The sequence below is a fragment of the Mesoplodon densirostris genome, chromosome 11, assembly GCF_025265405.1.
Source record: "Mesoplodon densirostris isolate mMesDen1 chromosome 11, mMesDen1 primary haplotype, whole genome shotgun sequence".
In the NCBI taxonomy this organism is placed as follows: domain Eukaryota; kingdom Metazoa; phylum Chordata; class Mammalia; order Artiodactyla; family Ziphiidae; genus Mesoplodon; species Mesoplodon densirostris.
In genome coordinates, this window is record NC_082671.1 from 37,576,994 (window position 1) to 37,600,394 (window position 23,401).

Genomic DNA, 23,401 nt, shown 5'->3' on the forward strand with positions numbered 1-23,401 from the left:
AGTGGTCTATTACAATAAAAGTTTATTTCCCTCTACATAAAGGCCAATGAAGATGTTCTTGGATGAAGAGTTCTCCTGAGTGGATCTCTTCCAAGTATGACTCAGGAACCAAGACCCCTTCCGTATTGTGATGCCATCGTGTTCAACATGTACCTCTGATGCAACCTCAGAAGGGGAAGTGAGATGTGGGAAGGCATACTGGATACTTAATCCGCTTAGCCCAGAAATGACACATACTCCACTGGGAGAATTAGTCATATGTCCCCACACAGAAGCAAAGGGGCTGGAAATTGTAATCTCTGGCCGAGTAGCCACTTCCCAGCAACAACTCTACACTAAAGGAGGGGAGAATAATTCTTTGGTCATTAGTTAAGCATTTCAATCACAATTGGAGAACAAAACAAAGACTCCCAACCTCACTGAATTTTTGTTTATTGACTATTTCACACTGGATATGAAAGTTATAAAGGTGAATAAGACATGATTCTTGCCTTCAAGAAACTCACAGACTTGAAGAGGAAGAGGGATCCACACAAATAATTATAGCAGATAATAAATGCTATAGTAAATGTAAATACAAGATCCAATGTTTGCACAGAGGAAGGGATGATTAACTCTTGGGAGGGTGTTAAGGAAGACTATATTTAATTTAGGGGGCAATGCTTGATCTGAGCCTTAAGACAGAAACAGAATCTTGCCAGACAGATGAAGGAGTAGGGGAGGATGCTAAGTGGAGAAAACAAAGGTTTGCATCATATGATGGCTCAGAGCTTTTTTCCTTATAAAGCTATGGAGTGGTGTTGAGGGCAGGAGGGAAGGGGCAAGCACATGTATTTACAAGTGGTAAAACAACCTCTTGCTTCACATATAAATTTGGAATAACATCAGTTTTCTAATTAGAGCAGCCTTCATTTCCATGGGCACTGCTTTGGAATAATGTTCTCTACAAGAGAACAAGTACAATTCATGACCTAAGCAAGATGGCTAGCACCAGAATATATAGAGCACGTGGAGCTGACAACTCAGGGATGGTGACATCTAAGGAGGCAGAATTCAGGTAAAAAAACACTGAAAGACAAATTGTCTCTCCTCTCAAAGTCCTTGTCAGATAAAATAGAAATCAAATAAATAATGATAAAAATAATGAATCAGGTTGATCTAACAACTATGCATCAAACCCTTTATGTTGCAGAGAATATAGTTTTCAAATCACCCACAGAAGAGTAACAAGAATTAAATACCCACTAGGCACCCCCCCAAAATTCTAATAAGTAATGCACAACAGACTTACTAAAAAGTGGTAAAGTCACATTCTTTGACCACCAAGCAATGAAACTGAAAATTACTAACAAAAGTAGCAAGCAGAAAGATTGGAAATTTAAAAACTTTCCTAATCAATATGTCCAAAAGAAAATCAAAACTGCAATTATTCAAAATACAATATTTAAAAATCTCCGGGGTTCAGTTGAAGCTTTAGTAAAGGAAAATTATAGTTATAAATGCTTTAATTCTAAATAAGAAAGAAAGAAAATACAGTTTAAGTCTATGACATAATGGTATACATGAAATCCAAGAAAACCAGTTGAAAATTATTGGAAGTAAACAGAAACTTCATTCAGATTTATCTGCTCCAGCACCTCAGTACTTAGCCAACATGTCTTGCTGCTTCCTGGTCTTTAATTTAGTTTATAAAAGGAGATGAAGGGCTATGTCCCCTCCACTTGCTTCTATACAATCCCATAAGATTGTTACAGAGGAGAGACTGCCTGATTTTCCAGGCCAACCTTGAATAGGATCCAGTAAAAGAATAAATTTAAAAATAAATAAAAGTGAAGAGAATAGTATCCACAAACATTTGTCATTGTTCTCTTCTAAGTTAATCTCTCTTAATGATAATCAAATGTGAAATGTCACTCCTTATTAAAAGCTATAGAAAAACTAAACACCAGCCATTAGCATTATTAGGCTGTTCTCTTAAAAGTGTTCTCTTTAAAGTAGAAAACAGTGATGTGGTTTGAATAAAGAAAGGAAAGGTGAATTTGTCAAAACTTAAAATATATTAGCTTATATTTAAATATCAAGAGTTCTTTAACTCACCATCTGGATCCAAATTTAACCTTGTTAGTTAGCCCTTCTCAGCTAAATATGCAAAGAAATCCATGTGAATTTGTATAATAGACCAACCAGCTGTAAGATTCTATGAGAGAATGAATTGTATCCCCCCCTGTTCATAGCTATAGCCTCAGCATCTGGCATAGAGTACGCCTGATAAATGTATGCTGAATGAATGAATAGATGAACAGTCAATATTTTCTTTTTTTAAACTTATTTATTTAATTTATTTTTGGCTGCATTGGGTCTTCGTTGCTGGGCTCAGGCTTTCTTTAGTTGTGGTGAGCGGGGGCTACTCCTGGTTGCAGTGCACGGGCCTCTCATTGCAGTGGCTCCTCTTGTTGTGGAGCATGGGCTCTAGGTGCGTGGGCTTCAGTATTTGTGGCACACGGGCTCAGTAGTTGTGGCGCACAGGCTTAGCTGCTCTGCGGCATGTGGGATCTTCTCAGACCAGGGTTTGAACCCGTTTCCCCTGCATTGGCAGGTGGATTCTTAACCACTGCGCCACCAGGGGAGCCCAGTATTTTCTTATTAATGAAGGATGCCCAAAGACAGATTTCAATACTCTTATAGAGATTTATATTTTATTTCCTGGTTCTTCATTGTTATGAGGACTTTAAAAATAAGAAATTTTAAAATAACAAAATTGATTTGTAGGAGGTAAAAAGTATTATCAATGTATTCTCACATTTCTAAGGTCTGAAAATGTCTTCCTTATTAATATTTCTTGAGAAAGGCTTACTATGTTAGGCAGATGGTCTCATTTGCTAATAAGCTTTCAAAACTCTAGTTCTACTATGTTCGAATTCCCCATTTCCCTTCAACTTAGTGACCACCATTAACAGCCCACTCTGTTTTTCACCACCCATATGTTTTTGCCTCAAGCTTTAACTGATTATATTCTTTTAGTTCCTTACCCTGGTGTAGATTCCTTTTTAACTACAGATCTTAAAAGCGACACTAGCTGCTTTTTGTTCCTTGGAGTTTTTGAGTTGCTTTTTTTTTTTTTTTTTTCCTTTCAGGATAATTATATTCTGTTGTGCCTTTTATTATCGTGTCTTTTAGGATCTCCTAACCTTGTACACTCTTGGGCTTTATTTAATAGTGAGCTCTCTCCTCCACTCTCCACACTAAACCACGCTCATTAGGTTTCTTAATCCTCCATAATTTGCTTTCATGAAATCTTATACCTTTGAGTTGCTGCGTTCTATGAGCCCATTTCCTTAGTACTGCTATTCCAAGCAGCCCAGAATCAACAAGCACTAAACATAAGCTTATTCACTTTCTCAGCCAACATGACTCTACAGAAAAAAAAAAAAAAAAAATCTTTGTTTTGAATGTTTATGGACCATGAAACTATACCATTTAACTTGGTATTTCATGTTCTCACCCAAACATTGCCTGAGAAGGTTAGGACCACAGAATTAGACTCTGGGCAGTCCTTAACATACAGTTTTTAACTTATAGGCTTCATGTTCTTCTTGGTCAGAAAACTATTCTATTTTAATAGAACAGAAATAACAATATCCTGATGTTATGTAGTGACTAGTAAATTCCAACTATATCTTTTCGTTATACCCAGAATTCAGGATACGAGAAAAACATCTTTTTTCAGTTATTCTGCGAGAGCTCTGTTTTTCCAAATGGGTTGTTTTTAAAAGACATGTACACTTCCTTGAAATTTGACTACACAGCCAACTCTGGTCTTTTCAGCAATTCATTCTTTGCTTTGTCTTCCATTCTACTCTTCACTAGCACCTTTGCTGACAGGTATGTACAGAAGGGCCAAGAGAGCATATATTTTGGGTTTTGTTTTAACTTTCAAAGGACTTTGGTTAAATTTCTAAAAACCAACAACAACACACAAAACAAAACCCAACCAACCTCAGTAGTGAGTTGAAAGAGTTAATGAAGTTTCCAAAGGTGCCCAGCTTATTCAAGCAAAGTTTACACTTCAACCGTATGCATGTTAACTTGTGATCCTCCCCATCCAGATGATAGAAAGCAAAGCCAGTAAGTTCTTTATTTAATTGGTTTGCATCCACACACTGACCTCCAGGGCTCTGTTTACATAGCCTATCATGCAATATGCTCCACAGTTCTCTCCCTCTTTCAAAAGCATGTTTCTCCTGAGATTTGATATATGGCTTTCATGTTTAATCACTACATTAAACTCAATGCTCTGCTTCCTCCAGCATCAACTAACTTCCCTTCTTGGGAGGTGGGGAGAAGAGCACAGCTTCTTGCTACTTCTGAACATAAAAGGAAGTCTGTTTTACTCTATTAGTAAAATCACCAACTACACAGGATCATAGGCAAGCAACATTAGTACATCAGCTAGGAAACAGTATTAAAATGGAACCCTTAAAACTCCTTTAGAAAGAAGGTAGGCTGATTGTTGTCAATTGATAAAGCTGAAACCTTTAGGTGATTGAGTTATAAACCAACAGAAACGGAACTTAATCAGGCTACAACTCAGTACATAGAGGACACAGCTAGAAAGCAGTTAAAATTTTCATCAAGTTAATCTTGAGGATAGGACGATTCTGGGGTTCTCAGATTGGAATTAATTCAGCACCTTCTGATTAAAGTTTTTCTTAACCTTCATCACATGAATAGAACATTTAACATCTCTAACTGAATGTGGACATGGTAATGTCAAGATCCTTTCCATAAGAATTTATATGTGACTCAAATATCTGAAAGAAATAAAAACCTCAAAAAAAAAGATCTGTTTCAATAAATCAACACAATCTATAATTTTCAGGTTTTAAAAATCACATGAAATGTATGTATTTCACTTTAAGATAATTAAAGCAGAAAAAGAAAGCTGAAACAAATGGCAAATTATTGATAACGGTAAACTCTAGATAATGAATGTGTGGGTGCTCATTTACTACACCCTGTACTTTTATGTATAGTTGAAATTTTTCATTATAAATTTTTTTGAAACTTTAAAAAAATGCAAAAAAGTTGTTTGTGAATTTACTTTTGTAGAAAAAACTCAATACAATTTTGATAAGAAAAAAATTAAATCACTTTCTAGGTTGATCATTTTGGTATATATTCAATAGCTGACACTTTTTACCATGTGCTGACAATGAAAACTTTCCGTCCTTCCTCCTGAATCTCACTCCACAGCCTGAAACTCATTTACACAAACTGCAAATTGCAAATATGCAGTAAGCTCTGCATAAGTTGGGTTCTTTACTTGAAAAAAACATATATATATATACATATATATATTTACTTTGAAATTCTTTCCTTTATGGCTAGTCATTGACCATAGTATTTATTTTTTTAAGGTTTTTTTTTTTCTTAGTAAGATCAGCATCTTCCTTCATTTAAAAATTTTACTTTGTCAGGAACAATGTTACAGTTGTATACAACATTAAACAGAGCTAGTTTACTTTCTGTATTTGATGAACAATAGAGAACCTGAACCTATTAAAGTCATACATTTAATTGTTCCAATATGCTACCTCATTTCTAACCAAAATTTGCATGATATAGAATGCCAAAGAATACATTTCTAACTTCCTTTGTCACGATTCCCTCATTTGATATTAAGCTAAAAGAATTTATAAGAAAAAAGAATTACCTGATTCTTAATTTGAAACCATCTGAATTATTTCCACAACATATTTAGATTCAAAATTAAAAGAATAAATAAACTTTTAATCAGTATTCCCCATAAGATTTTTCAGAGCACAAAACTTTGTAGTTTTCAAAGACATGCAGATGTTGTCCATGAAAGACATTTTAAAAAATTAGGACTTGGAAAACATAAGAATCATGAACAAAACCTTTGGTCACAAGAGTGAAAGATGTGTGCCTATACAGATGTTATAACTATTTTCATGATAAATACTAACTCTCACTATGGGAATTTAGCAGCACACTTTAATTTGCTTTTGAAAATTTAACATAAATTTTCTAACTTTGACAACAGCTGCCTAATATTTCAGTTTTATACACTATTTCCAGGTTTTACTTCCGAAATGAACCTAGTAGACTTTTTCATTTTTAAAAGCTATATTCCAGATCCTGTAGGCTAAAACCAGTTTTTGACTTGATGTTTAAGGAATTTGATCATAACAAAGTGGATTTTTTAATAAATATTTGATGACTGACTGGCAATGGTAAAAAGATATGCAATTTTATATAAAAATTCATTCTCAATTTTTTATTTATCTCTTATTATATTTAAATATTTTAACTCTTAAAAAATGACAAAGACTTTTTACACCATTTTGAGTCACCTCCTATGAGTCAATAAAAAAGTCAAATAGTGGATACAATGCCATCATGCCTTTAGTCTCCATATCGTCAACATTGTAAACCAGAAATGTTTATCTTATGCTACCACTGTCACATGTGATTCTAAAGCCCAAGAGCACACAGAATGGAGAGATTTCTGGAATCACAGTTCTCAGATTAGGTGAAATTGTTAACTCAAATGTACAGACTTCATATTTAAAGGGTCTCACCAAGTTGGAGAAATTCAAAAGAAAGATACAGGTTTTGAAGAAGAAAAGCATGTTGGCTCCTTAACACCACTATCAAAAAGAATAGTCTTTGGTCCCTTTGTGAAATAATAAACGAAAACTTTTAAGTTAAAACATAGTGGAACTCAAACCAAAGTAAGAATGTTACTTTTAAATTCAATAAGTTATATATTTTCTGCAAACTATTTTCTCCTGAAATTGAAAATTAATGTTTATTTATCTATAACAGTTCACTAAAGGGCGTAATTCCTTCGTGCTGAACATGAGGTAGTTTTTGTGCTTTAATTGCAAACACCATCAGAAACTATGAAGCACGTACATCTCAGCGAGTGACACAAAGACACAGTCAAATGTAAGGATTATATAGCTATATTCATGCTTAATGAGAAGAAAACATCTAATGAGGCTGATACGCCACTGTTTGTGAGACTGTCTTGATAGATACAAAATAATGGTTTAAGATGACCTTCATTTTCCATCACCCACCTCCCCAACAAAACAAATTTTTAAAAATTAGTAAGTCATAGACAAATATATATTTCTATTGGCTAAAACCCTCTGCAGTTTGCTGGATTAAATGTATCTGTTACCCATATGTGATGACAAGTCACTTGCAGAGAATTTTTAAATTACCCAGGATGCTTTGTCCAGTGAGAGAATAATATTCTATTTTTAGCAATGAGTAGGTACAACCCCCTCCTTTGCTTTTAAAATGAAGCTCCGCAGATACAGAGCATTTAATACTTATTTCAGAGCTATCGAGAATCCCAACGTGAACACCACCTCCAGTTATGATTCCAAGCAGCCAACAGCCCTGCTTTGAGGTGGGGTTCATGTTTTGAAAAGAGACTGCATAGTCTGTTTAAAATCAAAATGGTTCTTGATCTGATGCATTACTCCTCAGAGAATAATGTAAATAAAATATACTCAGAATAACATTATTAATGTAAACATACCTGAACCAGAGTCAAATTTGGTTTCTGACCTGCAAAGAGAAAGAAATTTTTTATGGTATAAAAATTGCTTGTTAGACAATAACTGATTTTATGAGGGGGAAAAAAGATGCAATAGTTTTAGGTTTCAGTACATGCACCAACAAGTAAGACAGCTTTTTAAGATGTAAATACATATTTATTTTAACCATTTTAAATGCATGCATAACCCTAGGTCCTCTAAACATGTACATATCCACAGAGATAGTGCAGTATGGAAAAGATATTAACTTTTTAGCTTGGTTTTGAGAGAAAGAGAATAAATTATGTAAAAAAAGCACCCAATCTTTACAGATTAACTTGTTTCAGTAATATAATAAAGTGATAAAAAAACTCAAATTTAAAATTATCCTCTTTACTTATTATTCAAGATTTTCAATTATTCAACAGCAAGTAATTTTTCACTAAGTTCTTCACAGAGTAAATGAACCTAGTAACCCCATACATTTAATAAGAAGGAGAAAAAAATGTGAGCCCTTGTGGGAACATTATGTTTCAGATATAGGTTAATACTGGTTGTAAATTCAGAAGCCTTTGAAGCTCTCAGTCCGGCTGTGGGAAAACTTCTGTTGGGTAATTACTCTCAAGATGCTGCTGATGTGCTGTCAAGCAGAATTAACCCTATGACTAGGCCTATCTACACAAGCTACTATAAGACAGCATTGTCTATATCTAGCTCTCAAACCAATTAGTGGGCATGCTCCAGTCGGATTTATATCACACATTAACAATCAATAGTATATATGTTCACAGCTGCCACAGCAAGAGACAAGAACCAACCAGCAGGAGTCCTGTTAAAGGATGTTACATTGACAGAGAAGATTTTTTTTTTTCCTGGGGAAATGTAGTTAACTAAGTGGGAAAGGAGATTTCTTTGAAATTATGCCAGGGTACCAAAGCACTTTTGGAAGCTGTGGCTTTCTTTACCTAAATTAGCTTCAAGAGAAGTCATCAAAGGAGGAAGAGGCAAAGGATAAGCAAGAGACAGCTTCCTTTGACATAAAAATTCATTTTCTCAAGTATTCCCAAATAAAGTTTCAGCTGATGCTGAAACCAGGTCAGTAATCATAAAAACAGAAAACTGATTATTACAACCACGGTTATCGACAACCACCACTGTAATCCAGGTTCATATTAGTCTCAGACCCTGGTCCCACCATAGTCCTCATCTCCGTCCTTAGGTGTCCCTGACTCCTATTTCAGGCGCAAACCCATTTTCACTTTTTGTCCTCTCCTGTTCTGGAAAGCCTGGCCTCATGCCCTCTTCTTTGTTTCCAGCATCCCTGAGCATAACTCTAAACGACACTTACCACGCGTTGTCCTGCTGGTTTCCTAGCCTATCTTCCCCACTGGACTGTGCCTTACTAATGTCTGTAGCCACGGCGCCTACACAGTGCCTGGTGCTTGTACTCAACACATGTCTATAAAGGGAAACCCCTGCCTCCACAGACATCCTTATCTCCCTCTCAGCTGTATAAGAGGTGCTCTTCCTTCTGCCTGAGGGTCCCTGCATTTACATCCTAAAGTGCACTCTCTTATCTCCCCTGAAACCAGGTTGGATTAGTTACCCCTTCCTCCGGTTGTATCTTCAATATCTGCGTCTCCCCAAGTTCCTCCTCCCTTCTGTACAGAAGTGCTCCAGAATTAATTAAAACCCTCCTTCAAATCTGTGTCCTATTCTTTTCATCCCTCTTTCTTCCTGGCTTTACAAGCAAGTTTATTGAAAGGAAAGACTATATTCTATATTGCACATCTTCCTTTCCTGACCTCCCAACATATTCACTCTTTGAACCACTAAGATCTGTCCCTGCTAAGTTTTCTCAGTGGCTTCCTAATGCTAAAGCCAACAGCCCTGTTACAGTCCCTAATTTACTAAGCCTTTCTCCAACTAAAATCCTACCTGAATGTCACACTGTGACCTCAGATGCCACAAGTACTGAACTGAATTCATTTTCCTTTCCCTCAAATATAATTCTCCTGCTATAGACTCCCTATTCAGTCAGAAATTATGATGTTATTCTAGTTTTCTTCTGCACCCTCAATATCTAAGCTGTCACCCAGACCTGCTGACTCTACCACCTTCCCCTCCTCTCTATCCTCAGTCTCACCATCTTAGGCCTATCTTTGGCTCAATAATCTCATAACCCGTATCCCCCACTCCCTTCCGACCCACCCTCTAATCAGCTGCCAGATGTTTCCAAAACACTAATCCGATCACATTGTCACCACCCCAACAACTAGAGCAGAGTTCTTCCAAACTTGGGTCACAAGTTGACCCATCAGTGGATTATAAAATTAATTTAGTGGATTGCAACTAGTATTTTTTAAAAAATATGAAACAGAACAGAAAAGAAGACAGATGCATCCCATATTGAGAGTACATGCAGTTTAGAGGTGGATTAGAGGCAGGATTGGGGGGTGGGGGAGGAGAGCCAGATCACGGTAGGCCCCTCATATGCCACGCAGAGGACTGTGAACTTGGTGTCCCTAGGTAATTGGCTTTTAAACGTTTTTGTCTGTGACCCATAATAAGACATACCTTTTTACATGGTGATTTATTACCAGGCTTGGCCCTAATATTTGCAGGGCCTTGCCAAGAGGACAAATAGGGATACAATACAGCTAATTATTTAAAAGTTACAAGTCAAGGCAATAAACTATTAGAAAAGTATACTAACCTACCTTGACAGATATACCTGATAACGAAAACAATGAAAACTGTGTGTAAAACTACTGATACCAAGTAACTGAGAATAGTGCAAATTTTAAATTAATTTCGTCTTCCACTGAAAGACTTATTCAGCCTGGGGAAATTCAGGGGCAACGGCAACTAGGCCAAGTTTGAGAAGAGGAGGAGAAGCCTCCCTCAGCCTTCTCTTCCCGGGGCTATGGAATCCATAAGAGAAACACCTCCTTTCTTTTCTTCTTTATTGGGGGAGGGGCTCTTTCATTTCTGTCAGAGGCTCTGTACTCCTACCCATCCCCCATTGCCTGTCCCCACCAGCCAGGCCCCTGAGCTCCAAGTCCATCTAGACTATAACAGTCAGGCCCAAGGGCCAACCTCTGGCTTCTAGGTGCTCCCAGCTCCCCACTCTCACAGGAAGGTTTGAATTAAGATAGCTAGCTAGTGGGAAGCAGCCGCATAGCACAGGGAGATCAGCTCGGTGCTTTGTGACTACCTAGAGGGGTGGGATAGGGAGGGTGGGAGGGAGGGAGACGCAAGAGGGAAGAGATATGGGAACATATGAATATGTATAACTGATTCACTTTGTCATAAAGCAGAAACTAACACACACACACACACACACACACACACACACACAAGAATTCTCTGACCAGGAATGTGGAAGAATAGGAAAAGCATTTTGCCCTTCCCTCTTTGTTTCCTCTTCTTTCTGCCCTCTAAACTGTAGCCTTCACTCTCACCAAATCAAACTATTGCCATGTTATTTTGTAACCAAGCAGGACCCTATGGGGCCTTCCCAGGACAGGCCTTCCCCCATATCCTCTGCTTTAGCTCCACTCTGAGGTACCTAGATAATAGTATATGAGGCAAATTTCCACCAAGTGGAAGAACTACTTGATGACCGCGAGCACACAGCCCCAGGCCTCCTGGAGCCTAAGGACTGATCATGTTAACCCCTGTGACACCACTCTGCTGCCTCACCATCAGCCAGTCAGAGAACTGTGTGCAAGCTGATCACATACTCCTCCTCTCTTGGCCTTTAAAACCTAGAGGGGTGGGATAGGGAGGGTGGGAGGGAGATGCAAGAGGGAAGGGATATGGGGATATATGTATATGTATAGCTGATTCACTTCGTTATACAGCAGAAACTAACACAACGTTGTAAAGCAATAATACTCCAATAAAGATGTTAAAAAAAAAAAAGAATGCTTTGCCAAAACCCTTTGGGGAGCTGGAGGCTTTTCAGGGCATGAGCCACCTTGTCTCTTTGCATGGCCTTGCAATAAACCTTTCTCTGCTCCAAACTCCGACGTTTCAGTTTGTTTGGCCTCACTGTGTGTCCGGCACACGAACTTGTGTTAACAATTTCACAGCCTTCATCTAGTATCCTCAGCTTAGACACACTTCCCCCAGCTCATCGCTGACAAACTTTGACTCCACAGACTTGCCTCAATCCTGGCAGCAACTTGCCTGGCCCCCTCGCCTCCTAGAGCTCCTTGCTCACCTTCAGTTACTCCACAGTGTGGGCCTGGCACGGCAATCCCCACACCGTGTGGCACTGACACTAAGCCCAGCAGGGTGCATGCAAGGTATCGCCCATCTTCATGTTCCCAGCACTGGGCACAGCACCTGGTATTTAAGAGTTATTAAAAATGTGTAGCAGGACATGAACAAATGGATCTGTAAATTAACAGAGGGCCAAAAACCAGATATAATGACCAAAAGCTCTATAAAATGCCTCTTTTGAGAGATGAAAAATCATATCAGAAAACTGTTAATCCCCAGACTATCTTATCTCTTCCAGAGATAGCTGGTCAATATGTAAAATATACACAAAATGTGCAGAGAAAACATCTTCACAAACTAATTAATGACATTAGGTATCAGTTTTAAAAAAAGAATATTTTCAGAATTCTTAGACACAGTACTGAATCTTCAAAAGCCACAACTAGTCTAATAATAATTAAAACATAATAATAGAAGTTAATACTGTCAGTTTTAGGGGTTGAGAAAACTGGTCCTGTGGTGTAAGTTAATTTAGATTTCTATTAAATTTTACATACACACATACATACACAGAGACACAAAGTACTCCTCTATTATACTATGGACTCTGATCATCTCTACTCATAAATCCTCTTTAAGAAAGTAAGTAAATTATAGACAGGACAAAGAAGTGGCAAGTATGAAAAAAGCATTCACACAATACATATTATACAAGAAAGACAAAGAGGGATATTCATTCATTCATTCCAAACACATTTCTTATGTGCTTATTTTTATTCATATACCATGCTGGATGGTAGGAATACAAAGATGCATAAAGTAAGGTTGTACGGGGTATAAGGTCCATAAATATAATTGTGTCTCCACAGACACCCATTTTACTCCTTCACTATATACTTAACATCTAAGCTTAAAGCTATTCAACCAGTTCTTTTGGCAATCACCAAAAGATGGTGAATATAGCCCAGACTGTTACTATTTTCCAATATCCATCCTCCTCTTTTTTATTTTGGAAATAGAATCTCTGAGTTTTAGATGGGCACATGGCTGCTGAGGTAAGACAATTTTTTCACAATATTTCCCACTTCTCTTGTAGCTAGTTTTGACCGTGTGACTAAGTTCTTGCCAAAAGGATGCAAGGAGAAGCATTAAGAGTTATGCCCTTGAAGCAAATGTCTGCACCCCTCCCCTTCTTCCCACTGGCTGGAATGCAGATGTGATTCCAGGAGCTGAAGCAGCCATTCTTAGATCATGAGAGAGAAGCTGATAGTAGAGCACCAGCCTTTGGCTGTTGGTACACACACACGAGTAGCACCATATCAATCCCAAACTGCTACTATGTTTAAGCCATTATTATTTTGGAGTCTTGTGAGAAGAGTTGTAACAGTATTGCCACATTAAAAAAAGGTTTAAACTAAAACTTAAAAAATTTTAAACCTGAAGTTTTTATGAATTTTAAAACCATAAAGCATAGATGTTAGGAAAATTTAAGTATCATTATTATTTTTCAAATAATTAAAATATATAACATGTATTCTTTTGATAATAAAGTTTCAGATTTTTAAAAGAGGGCAGTTTTAGTCATTGGTTAGAGCTCTATAGTCCTGAACAAGCGTATAAAACTGCTGTTCTCTATTTATAGGAAATAACCTAGTGTTTATGAAAGTTCTATGTATATTGAAGTCAAGTTTTTAAAAATTTTATTATTTTTAAAATTTTATTGTCTCTTATGAGGAATTCACAAAGTCTCAGAGAACACTGCTTTTTTGCTTACTTTCAACTGTATTGAAAAAATTTAAATGGGACCCATATAAGTATGAACTACAGGTTAATGAAGTGAATGTTCCAAAAGGTTTCAGACAACATGTGGAACAGTGAGGATGCTGTTCTTTTTTTGGGGGGGGGTACGGGCCTCTTACTGTTGTGGCCTCTCCCGTTGTGGAGCACAGGCTCCGGATGCACAGGCTCAGCGGCCATGGCTCACAGGCCCAGCCGCTCCACGGCATGTGGGATCTTCCCAGACCGGGGCACGAACCCATGTCCCCTGCATCGGCAGGCGGACTCTCAACCACTGCGCCACCAGGGAAGCCCTGTTCTTATTATTTTTAATTGATGTCAACTAAAGATTGTAGCTGCAAAAAATTATTAGAGGGAAGGAGTAGGAGGGGCAGACTGATTTTTGCCTATTAGTGTATTATATATGGCAACTCCATACCAAGGATTTTCTAGGATAGTCCAAGTCAAATAACCTGATCTGTTGTTGCCCCTAAAGTACAGAAAATTTTCAGAAATTCCAATATTTCAGGATCCTACTTATAAGTCTAAGAATTTCTTCTTACCCCTACAAGTAATTCAAAGGCTTTCATCAGACCAGAGGCTAGTAATAATGGCAGTGAATATTTATGCACCTTCTTTCAGTTACATAAACATAATACACATCCTCTCCTTGGAATGCTCTCTCTTCCTCCCCCTCACCCACTCCAGTACCCCTTAACCCCTTTGCCTACTTAACTTCTAAAACTTTCTCCATTATTAGCTTAATTATCAGTTCTTTGAAGAAGAGTAGCCAGACTAGATTAAATCCCTTGAGTTTATACTTTTATAGCACCAGTCATTCCTTTGCACTCGTCAGAGTTGTAACTCTACGTTTGTTCACGTAGTTATTTGATCATCTAAAAGAGTTCAATAATTGTGGCAGACACTATCTGTTGTGTATGTAATGGCCAGTCTCCCTTTTCTCTGATAACAGAATTGCAATTTTTGAAGGGTGTGAAAAATGTGTCCACCCTAGGAATGAATCATTATTAGGCTAAGCCATCTGTGGCAATCCTAATCTCCTTTGTCAGTGACTGGTTCAAGGACAGGGATGGAACCCCGCTCTGAGCAGTGAGAGGTACAGGGAAGTCTGCTGGGGGTACTTTTTGGGAAGGTTTTTCCTCATGAAAAGGACAGGGGTGATTTAGGGAGAAGGCCCTTTTCCTATACTCTCCCTGTTTCCTGCCTTTAAAGTTATTACATAAGGATATTTAGAACTGCTGTAGCAATCTTGTAACCATGAGGAGAAGGCCAAGAAAATAGCAGAAATGTCAACCCGGAACCCTAATTTCATTCCAATTCCAGAACAGCCTTTCTCTAGAATTCCCGCTGGGTTAGAAAGTCAAGTCTAGCATTGTTAGGCCACACTCACTTGGGTATTTCTGTTACTTTTAAACCAACATATTCTAACTGATATTGTTACCATAGCAGTACTAGGTTATGAATTATCTACTTATTGTGTTTAAAACTTAGGCCTCTATGTTATATTTAGATAATAATGATGCTATAAATACAAAAGACAGAAAAATATGCAGAAAGAAAACAAAATGAATTTAAATGTTTAAAGACATGTTAGCTACCACAACTAAAAACGAAGAAAAGATACAAATAAAAGATACGCATTATCTGCCTGCTTAATTTTTTTAACTGAAAAATATAAATTAAAAAACCAGAAATTTAGAAGTCAAGATGATAATCATTAGCAGAACAGCAGCAAAGTCTCTCCTAAGTTGCTTGAAGATATCTTACACGAGCCTGTCAATGAGAACCTTCAAGTTCAGTTAACAGGACACAGCTACAATTTTTCTTCATTTATCGACAGTGTCTTTCACTGAGCACCATAATGTACTGCAGATAACATGCCTGTATAAATTCCTGCTCCCCGTGACACAGTTCTGCTTCCACTGGTACTGTTTTTGTTTCTCCTTTAACCAGGCCCTAGCACTTTCACTGGGATCACTGCCACCCTGATAAGTTAGAGACTTTATGCAGCAGTGATATAGTCTATGAAGCACTTAATACTGAGGTAGCAATCGTGGAAAAGGCAGCCGATAGAGACAGACAGACCAGAGCCCAGTCCCAGGTCTTCCACTTTCTACCATGTGTGATTTTACAGAAGTTCATTACACTCTACATCTTAGTTTCACTATCTACAGAATGGGAGTAATGTTTACCTTTTAAAAGTTTTGTGTAGGTTAAGTGAGATGATACTGTAAAGTGTGTAGGTCAGGTCCTGGCATATATTAGAAGCTGAATAAAAGGTAGGTTTTATCTAAGCAATAATATTAAATAAAGTTTATGGCTACAAGTACAAGTAGCAGTATTTTAGCAAGTAAAACAAATACTACTATATTATAAAAAGAATGTATTACTCTGATTGATATCTTACTTGGGGTGCAATTTTAATACGAGTGTCAAAAAACATGCAGGAAAAAATGAGGGAACAGCAATAAAAATAACTGAAGAAACTGGAAATATTTAAGAGGGAACGCTAATGGAAAATAATATAAATGACCCAATTACACAATACAGAAAAGCAGTCTTATTTGTCCTTAAAACACAAATAAAACATTCTCTAACTAAAATAGTTGCACAGTGCACTTGAGAGCATACTGGAATAAGAATCAGGAGACCTGGATTCTAGTTCAGCAACCAGGACAAGTCATTTAACTTGTGAGCTTCATTTTTCTCATTAGTAAAATGAGACATTTGAAATAAATCAATGCTGCTCCATACAGCCTACCCCACGGAGAGGTAAGCTATCTAAATTTTTCTACAGTTCCCAAGAATAAAGAAAAGGAAAAGGGGAAAGGACAGAGCAGAGGAAAAGTGAATATGAGATGATAAAAATTGGCATCTGTAGAACTTGAACCTACAGATAAATAAGACTGAAAAAATAGGTCATTGTTAAGACCATTTTTGGCTCTCCAGGTTCTACAGTTTTCTCTAGGCCATATTGATAACTGCCTTCTTTGAATTTCAATATTATTTCCTATCTGTATGATTTATAGTACTTAATCATATGTTTCCTTTAAAATAATTTAATTGTTTCTTGTGTATATAACTCTTAGAGAGAATAAAGCTTTTAAAGTAAAGATTCTTTAGCTATTGAGAATAAATTCAAAACACTAAAGAAAACAGGGTTAAGGAGAATAGAGTATATTTTCACGTTAGGAGTTGAACTGTGTCCTCCCAAACTTCATATGCTGAAGTTGTAACCCCTAGTAACTCAGAATGTGACTGTATTTGGAAATAAGGTTTTTAAAGAAGTAATTAAGTTAAAATGAAGTCATTCAAGTGGGCCCTAATCCAATATGACTGGCGTTCTTTTGAGAAAAGGAAATTAGGACACAGACACACACAGAGGGAAGACCATGTGAGGACACAGAGAGAAGACAGCCATCCACAAGTCAAGGAGAGAGGCCTCAGAAGAACCCAACCCTCTGACACCTTGATCTCAGACTTCCAGCCTCCAGAACTATGAGACAATAAATTTCTGTTGTTTAAGACACTGTCTATGGAAATTTGTTATGGCAGCCCTAGCAAACTGCTATATATCATTTCTTCTTCAGTCAGATATTTAGCAACCTCAGACCTCCAATAAAAGCCAAAAACCTAGAAATTAGCTGGAAATAAAAATGCCTACAGCTTTCATACACTTTAACCCATTTTAGGTACAAAATATGTTTGATTTCTCTATTCTCCCTTAATATTTTTAACCATATTCTGTCAAAGTGCTTTACCTGCATTTTGACCATTGGGTAGCTGCTTCTGAAAATTAGTAGAGACCACCAGCTGGCAAAGCATAAGATTGTGATAAATGGGCTCTTTGTATCTTCATACTGCTGTGGGAAAATGTTTCCAATGGTTTTGCTTGGTTCTTTAACACTGATGTTATATACATACTTGTCACATGCTCTCTGGGGGATGAGGCAGACTTGGGAAGTAGTAACATTTACTGCTCTACATCAGTTTTACACATAATATTTCTTTTCTTATTTTGCCTGGAAATTTTCATTTCTACTCTAGGTTGTAAGCAGAAAAAGAATGAGGAATGCAAGGATTCTTCAATATACTCAAATCAATCACTGTGAAAAAACATATTAACAAATTGAAGGAGAAAAACCATATAATCATCTCAATAGATGCAGGAAAAGCTTTTGACAAAATTCAACACCCATTTATGATAAAAGCCCTCCAGAAAGTAGGCACTGAGGGAACCTACTCAACATAATAAAGGCCATATATGACAAACTCACAGCCCACATCATTCTCAATGGTGAAAAACTGAAATCATTTCCTCTAAGATCAGGAACAAGACAAGGTTGTCCACTCTCACCACTATTATTCAACATAGTTTTGGAAGTTTTAGCCACAGCAATCAGAGAAGAAAAAGAAATAAAAGGAATCCAAATAAGAAAAGAAGAAGTAAAGCTGTCACTGTTTGCAGATGACATGATATTAAACAGAGAATCCTAAAGATGCTACCAGAAAACTACTAGAGCTAATCAATGAATTTGGTAAAGTAGCAGTATACAAAATTAATGCACAGAAATCACTTGCATTCCTATACACTTATGATGAAAAATCTGAAAAAGAAATTAAGGAAACACTCCCATTTATCACTGCAAGAAAAAGAATAAAATACCTACGAATAAACCTACCCAAGGAGACAAAAGACCTGTATACAGAAAACTATAAGACACTGATGAAAGAAATTAAAGATGATACAAACAGATGGAGAGATATACCATGTGCTTGGATTGGAACACTGTGAAAATGACTATACTACCCAAAGCAATCTACAGATTCAATGCAATCCTTATCAAACTACCAATGGCATTTTTCACAGAACTAGAACAAAAAATTTCACAATTTATATGGAAACACAAAAGACCCCGAATAGCCAAAGCAATCTTAAGAAAGAAAAATGGAGCTGGAGGAATCAGGCTCCCTGACTTCAGACTATACTACAAAGCTACAGTAATCAGGACAGTATGGTACTGGCACAAAAACAGAAATATAGGTCAATGGAACAGGATAGAAAGCCCAGAGATAAACCCATGCACATATGGTTACCTTATTTTTGATAAAGGAGGCAAGAATATACAGTGGAGCAAAGACAGCCTTCTTCAATAAGTGGTGCTGGAAAACTGGACAGCTACATGTAAAAGAATGAAATTAGAACACTCCCTAACACCATACACAAAAATAAACTCAAAATGGATTCAAGACCTAAATGTAAGGCCAGACACTACAAAACTCTTAGAGGAAAACATAGGCAGAACACTCTATGACATAAATCACAGCAAGATCCTTTTTGACCCACCTCCTAGAGAAATGGAAATAAAAACAAAAATAAACAAATGGGATCTAATGAAACTTGAAAGCTTTTGCACAACGAAGGAAACCATAAACAAGATGAAAAGACAGCCCTCAGAATGGGAGAAAATATTTGCAAATGAAGCAACTGACAAAGGATTAATCTCCAAAATATACAAGCAGTTCATGCAGCTCAATATCAAAAAAACAAACAACCCAATCCAGAAATGGGCAGAAGACCTAAATAGACATTTCTCCAAAGAAGATATACAGATTGCCAACAAACACGTGAACGAATGCTACTCTTCACTGCAGCACGTGGGTTTCTCATTGCGGTGGCTTCTCTTGTTGTGGAGCATGGGCTCTAGGCACGCGGGCTTCAGCAGTTGTGGCATGCGGGCTCAGTAGTTGTGGCACATGGGCTTAGTTACTCCGTGGCATGTGGAATCTTCCCGGACCAGGGATCAAAACCCGTGTCCCCTGCATTGGCAGGCGGATTCTTAACCACTGTGCCACCAGGGAAGCCCTGGGGGAGCTATTTTAAATAAAGTGGTCAGGGATATGCTTTAGAAGGAGATGACATTTCAGCTGACACCTAAAGAATGACAAGGAGCCCACATACAATGGGGGTGCAAAATGGAATTTTTGGTGGAGATTCCAAAGGAAAGGGCCAATGCAAAAACCTAAGCTTGGCATGAAGAAGAAGAAGGAGAAGGAGGGGGAGAGAAAGAGGAAGGGGAGAAGAAGACTGGATCTAGAAAGTAGTGAATAAAAGAGAGAACAGTAAGAGAGGAAGTCAGAGAAGTAGACAAGGGCCAGATCACAACTGGCCATTGTAGGGCTTCCCTGGTGGTGCAGTGGTTAAGAATTTGCCTGCCAGTACAGGGGACATGGGTTTGATCCCTGGTCTGGGAAGATCCCACGTGCCACGGAGCAACTAAGCCTGTGCACCACAACTACTGAGCCTGCACTCTAGAGCCCGCGAGCCACAACTACTGAAGCCCGAGTGCCACAACTACTGAAGCCAGCACACCTAGAGCCCGTGCTCTGCAACAAGAGAAGCCACTGCTATGAGAAGCCCGCGCACCGCAACGAAGAGTAGCCACTGCTCGCCGCAACTAGAGAAAGTCTGTGCACAGCAACGAAGACCCAATACAGCCAAAAAATAAATTAATTAATTTTTAAAAAATAGTACCTTTACTGAGTATATGGGGGGAAATGAGAGAAGAGTAGATTTTGCTGCTTCTGAGTCATTCTACTACCACTATTTCTTGCTAATTTCTGATTTATTCTTGTGAGCTGGTAGGATCAATAAGAAAGTTTCAAGCTGTATGGTCCCACACAGGATCTCAGATTAGTATAATTTTATTGTATTTTTTAATCTTAAAGATACTAAAAGCATGATTTATAATAGAAAAGTATATAACTGCCTTAAAAAGAGATGATACAAATGTCTCTTGACCTAATTTGGAGACAAAAATTCATATTAAATCACTGGTTCCTTAGGCCCAAATCAATGAGTCTGGAAGATGTATGATTATATCAAGCCTTTAAAAAGCACAGATTAGTCTGGAAATCTGTACTCTTAAATTCTCCAGATGATCTTGAGAACTACTGACCTGGATGCCATCCCTTAAAACAAAGAATATTTCTCCTATTTAAAATAACAAAGCATCCCACCTTTCTAATGATTTAAATTTGTATCTATTCGTTATTTCCAAAATAAGTTTCTGCCCAATAAAGAAGTAAAAAAATTCCCATCACAGATTGTTGTGCAACACTACTATACAGTTGTTTGTGGGAAGCACTGAACTAAGTACAAAAAAAGTGAAAAATTGGTCAGAAAAGATCCAGTCTCAGAGCAAAAAATGATACATTTGCCACTTTCTTGGTGAACTTACTAAAAACAGTCGATTACACAGCTATTGTTTCTGGCCACATGAATCAAATGATAAAACCATAGATTTCATGGTTTACTCAGACTAGGCTAGCAAATTAAAAAGATTCATCACTAAAAAGATGTGTCTTGTGTGGCCAGTAAATTTACACTCCATTAAACCTCCAAGCAAAAATAATACGAAAGACAAAGATTCAATATCAAGACGCTTTCCTTCAAATCTGGAAACCATGAACAGTTCACTAGAAGATCTGAACTTTCATTAAGTCATAGTCAAGAGCATTTATGGAGTGCTCACTATGTGCAAAGCACTTTATTTTAAGGAAGAGGTCTTGTTTAAAGTAGCCATAATTCAGCCCATAAAGCCCTTTATAGTTAAAGATCAACAGTTTGAACCTCAATCAGGAGCAAATGGGTAGCTGGTTCATACTGAAGGATGCGGGTGTAATTTGGTCAGTGCTGCTCAATTTAAGTTGAATGGGCTTTTGCAGTTTGTGTAAATTCCACCTTCTGGGTGGTCTTCCAGAGCAATCTCAAAGAGGGCACACCACAGAGGTACTGGAGTTAATTTATGCTTATGTAGACTATGAGTCATGCAACAGCCATTAACACTAGATACTTAAGTGAGCACATAGAAGTAAAACATGCAAATCTCCATCAGCATAAGGCCAACTTTCCTTAGGGTAAAATAATTGCAACTAGAATGAACACTAAAAAACAAATCAAGACACAAATGAACAAAAGTATAGTTTGTTCCAAGTACAATGCAAGATAATAAAGACAAAATATAAATAGCAGGGACATCCTTGGTGGTCCAATGGTTAAGAATCTGCCTTCCAACGCAGGGGACACGGGTTTGATCCCCAGTTGGGGAACTAAGATCCCACATGCTGCAGAGCAACTAAGCCTGTGAGCTGCAACTATGGAGCCCACACACCGCAACTAGAGAAGCCCATGCGCTGCAACAAAGATCCCACGTGCAGCAACTAAGTCCCGAGGCAGCCAAATAAATAAATTAATTTATATATATATATATATATATATATATATATATATATATATATATATATATATATATAAATAGCAGAAGGAATCATAGGTTACAGCCAGCTAATCCATGATCATGAAATATAGGAATGATAAGTCAAATATAGTTACCTGTTTTGACTTAGACTCTCCTTTCCTTTGTCTACTCACTGGTAGTGGCACAATGCATTAAGTGTTCAAAGAGTGGAAACAACAGCAATGAATAAGAGCTGCCATTTATGGAACCCCTACTTCACGGCAAGCATCCTTAACACTTACACACAAGCAAAGAGCCTAGCTGATCAAAAAACTGAACATTAAAAACATATTTTGGGCTTCCCTGGTGGCACAGTGGTTGAGAGTCTTCCTGCTAATGCAGGGGACACGGGTTCGAGCCCTGGTCTGGGAAGATCCCACATGCTGCAGAGCAACTAGGCCCGTGAGCCACAACTACTGAGCCTGCGCGTCTGGAGCCTGTGCTCCACAATAAGAGAGGCCGTGACAGTGAGAGGCCCGTGCACCACGATGAAGAGTGGCCCCCGCTTGCCACAACTAGAGAAAGCCCTCGCACAGAAACGAAGACCCAACACAGCAAAAATAAATTTAAAAATTAATTAATAAACTCCTACCCCTAACATCTTCAAAAAAAGAAACATATCTTGTAGATGGACAATTATTAATCTAAAGAAATTTATTTTACCTATTGCCCAGAAAGGTAAGGAGAAAAGTTAATCTTCTTTTCTACAGTTTATTCTACCTGTTCTTTAAATCTCTTTCCCTCATTTCTAATACCTTAAATATATCCCACTTTACAACTTTCTTCAATTTATCAAATAAAAAAAAATTTCCCTTGAGTTTGCTTTCCATGCAGTCATAAGGGGTTAGCCTCAAATTCCTATTTTAACTATAATGACACAACTATGATGACTGTGTTTTCTGGGATTATTCCAACTTCAAATATTTTATCACATTATCTCCACTTCAGCTTGTGGTTTGAAAACATGAGATTGTATCCTAAAATCTCCACAATCTTGTTTTCAGTACTACTTCCACCAAAATTATTCTCTAACATTGCCAAACCCAATGACTGGTTCTTATTCTTCTGAGTCTCGGCATCACTTCAGAGCCTAGTTCATCCCATCCATAATATCTATACATCCAACCTTGGCCTTCATACTAAATTTAAATATCTTCCTGTCTACTTTGGCATTTCCCGATGTGTGTTATCAGTAACGTTAGCCTCACAGTATGTTCCTCAGTTAAGAAAAGATATTGTGGTCAAAAACTTTTGGAAATGCTACGTACAACATTCTACTCCTGAAGCTCTACAATGAACATTAGTGAATTGTGCACTCCTTGATTTTTATGATGAAGCAAACATTTGACTCATTTTTACTCAGTGTTTCCCAATAAACAATCTTGTTGCATTCATCAATAGAACTCTTATTTTATTTTTTCATGGAAGACATATTAACATGTTGTGGAGCTACTATAATGTAGGAGTAGTATTCTGATGAAACAAATACTCCATAGCACA

At 37.5% G+C, this 23,401-nt stretch overlaps 1 protein-coding gene across 2 annotated transcripts in view; it reads right to left on the reverse strand.

Annotated features, from left to right (window-relative positions):
- Positions 1-23,401, reverse strand: part of MSRB3 (methionine sulfoxide reductase B3) — a 156,565-nt gene that overhangs the window by 64,386 nt on the left and 68,778 nt on the right. For both annotated transcript variants that reach the window (XM_060112006.1, XM_060112007.1), the window contains one exon: positions 7,577-7,605. In XM_060112006.1, the coding sequence (XP_059967989.1) occupies positions 7,577-7,605 (29 nt within the window). The remainder of the gene's footprint in view (positions 1-7,576; positions 7,606-23,401) is intronic.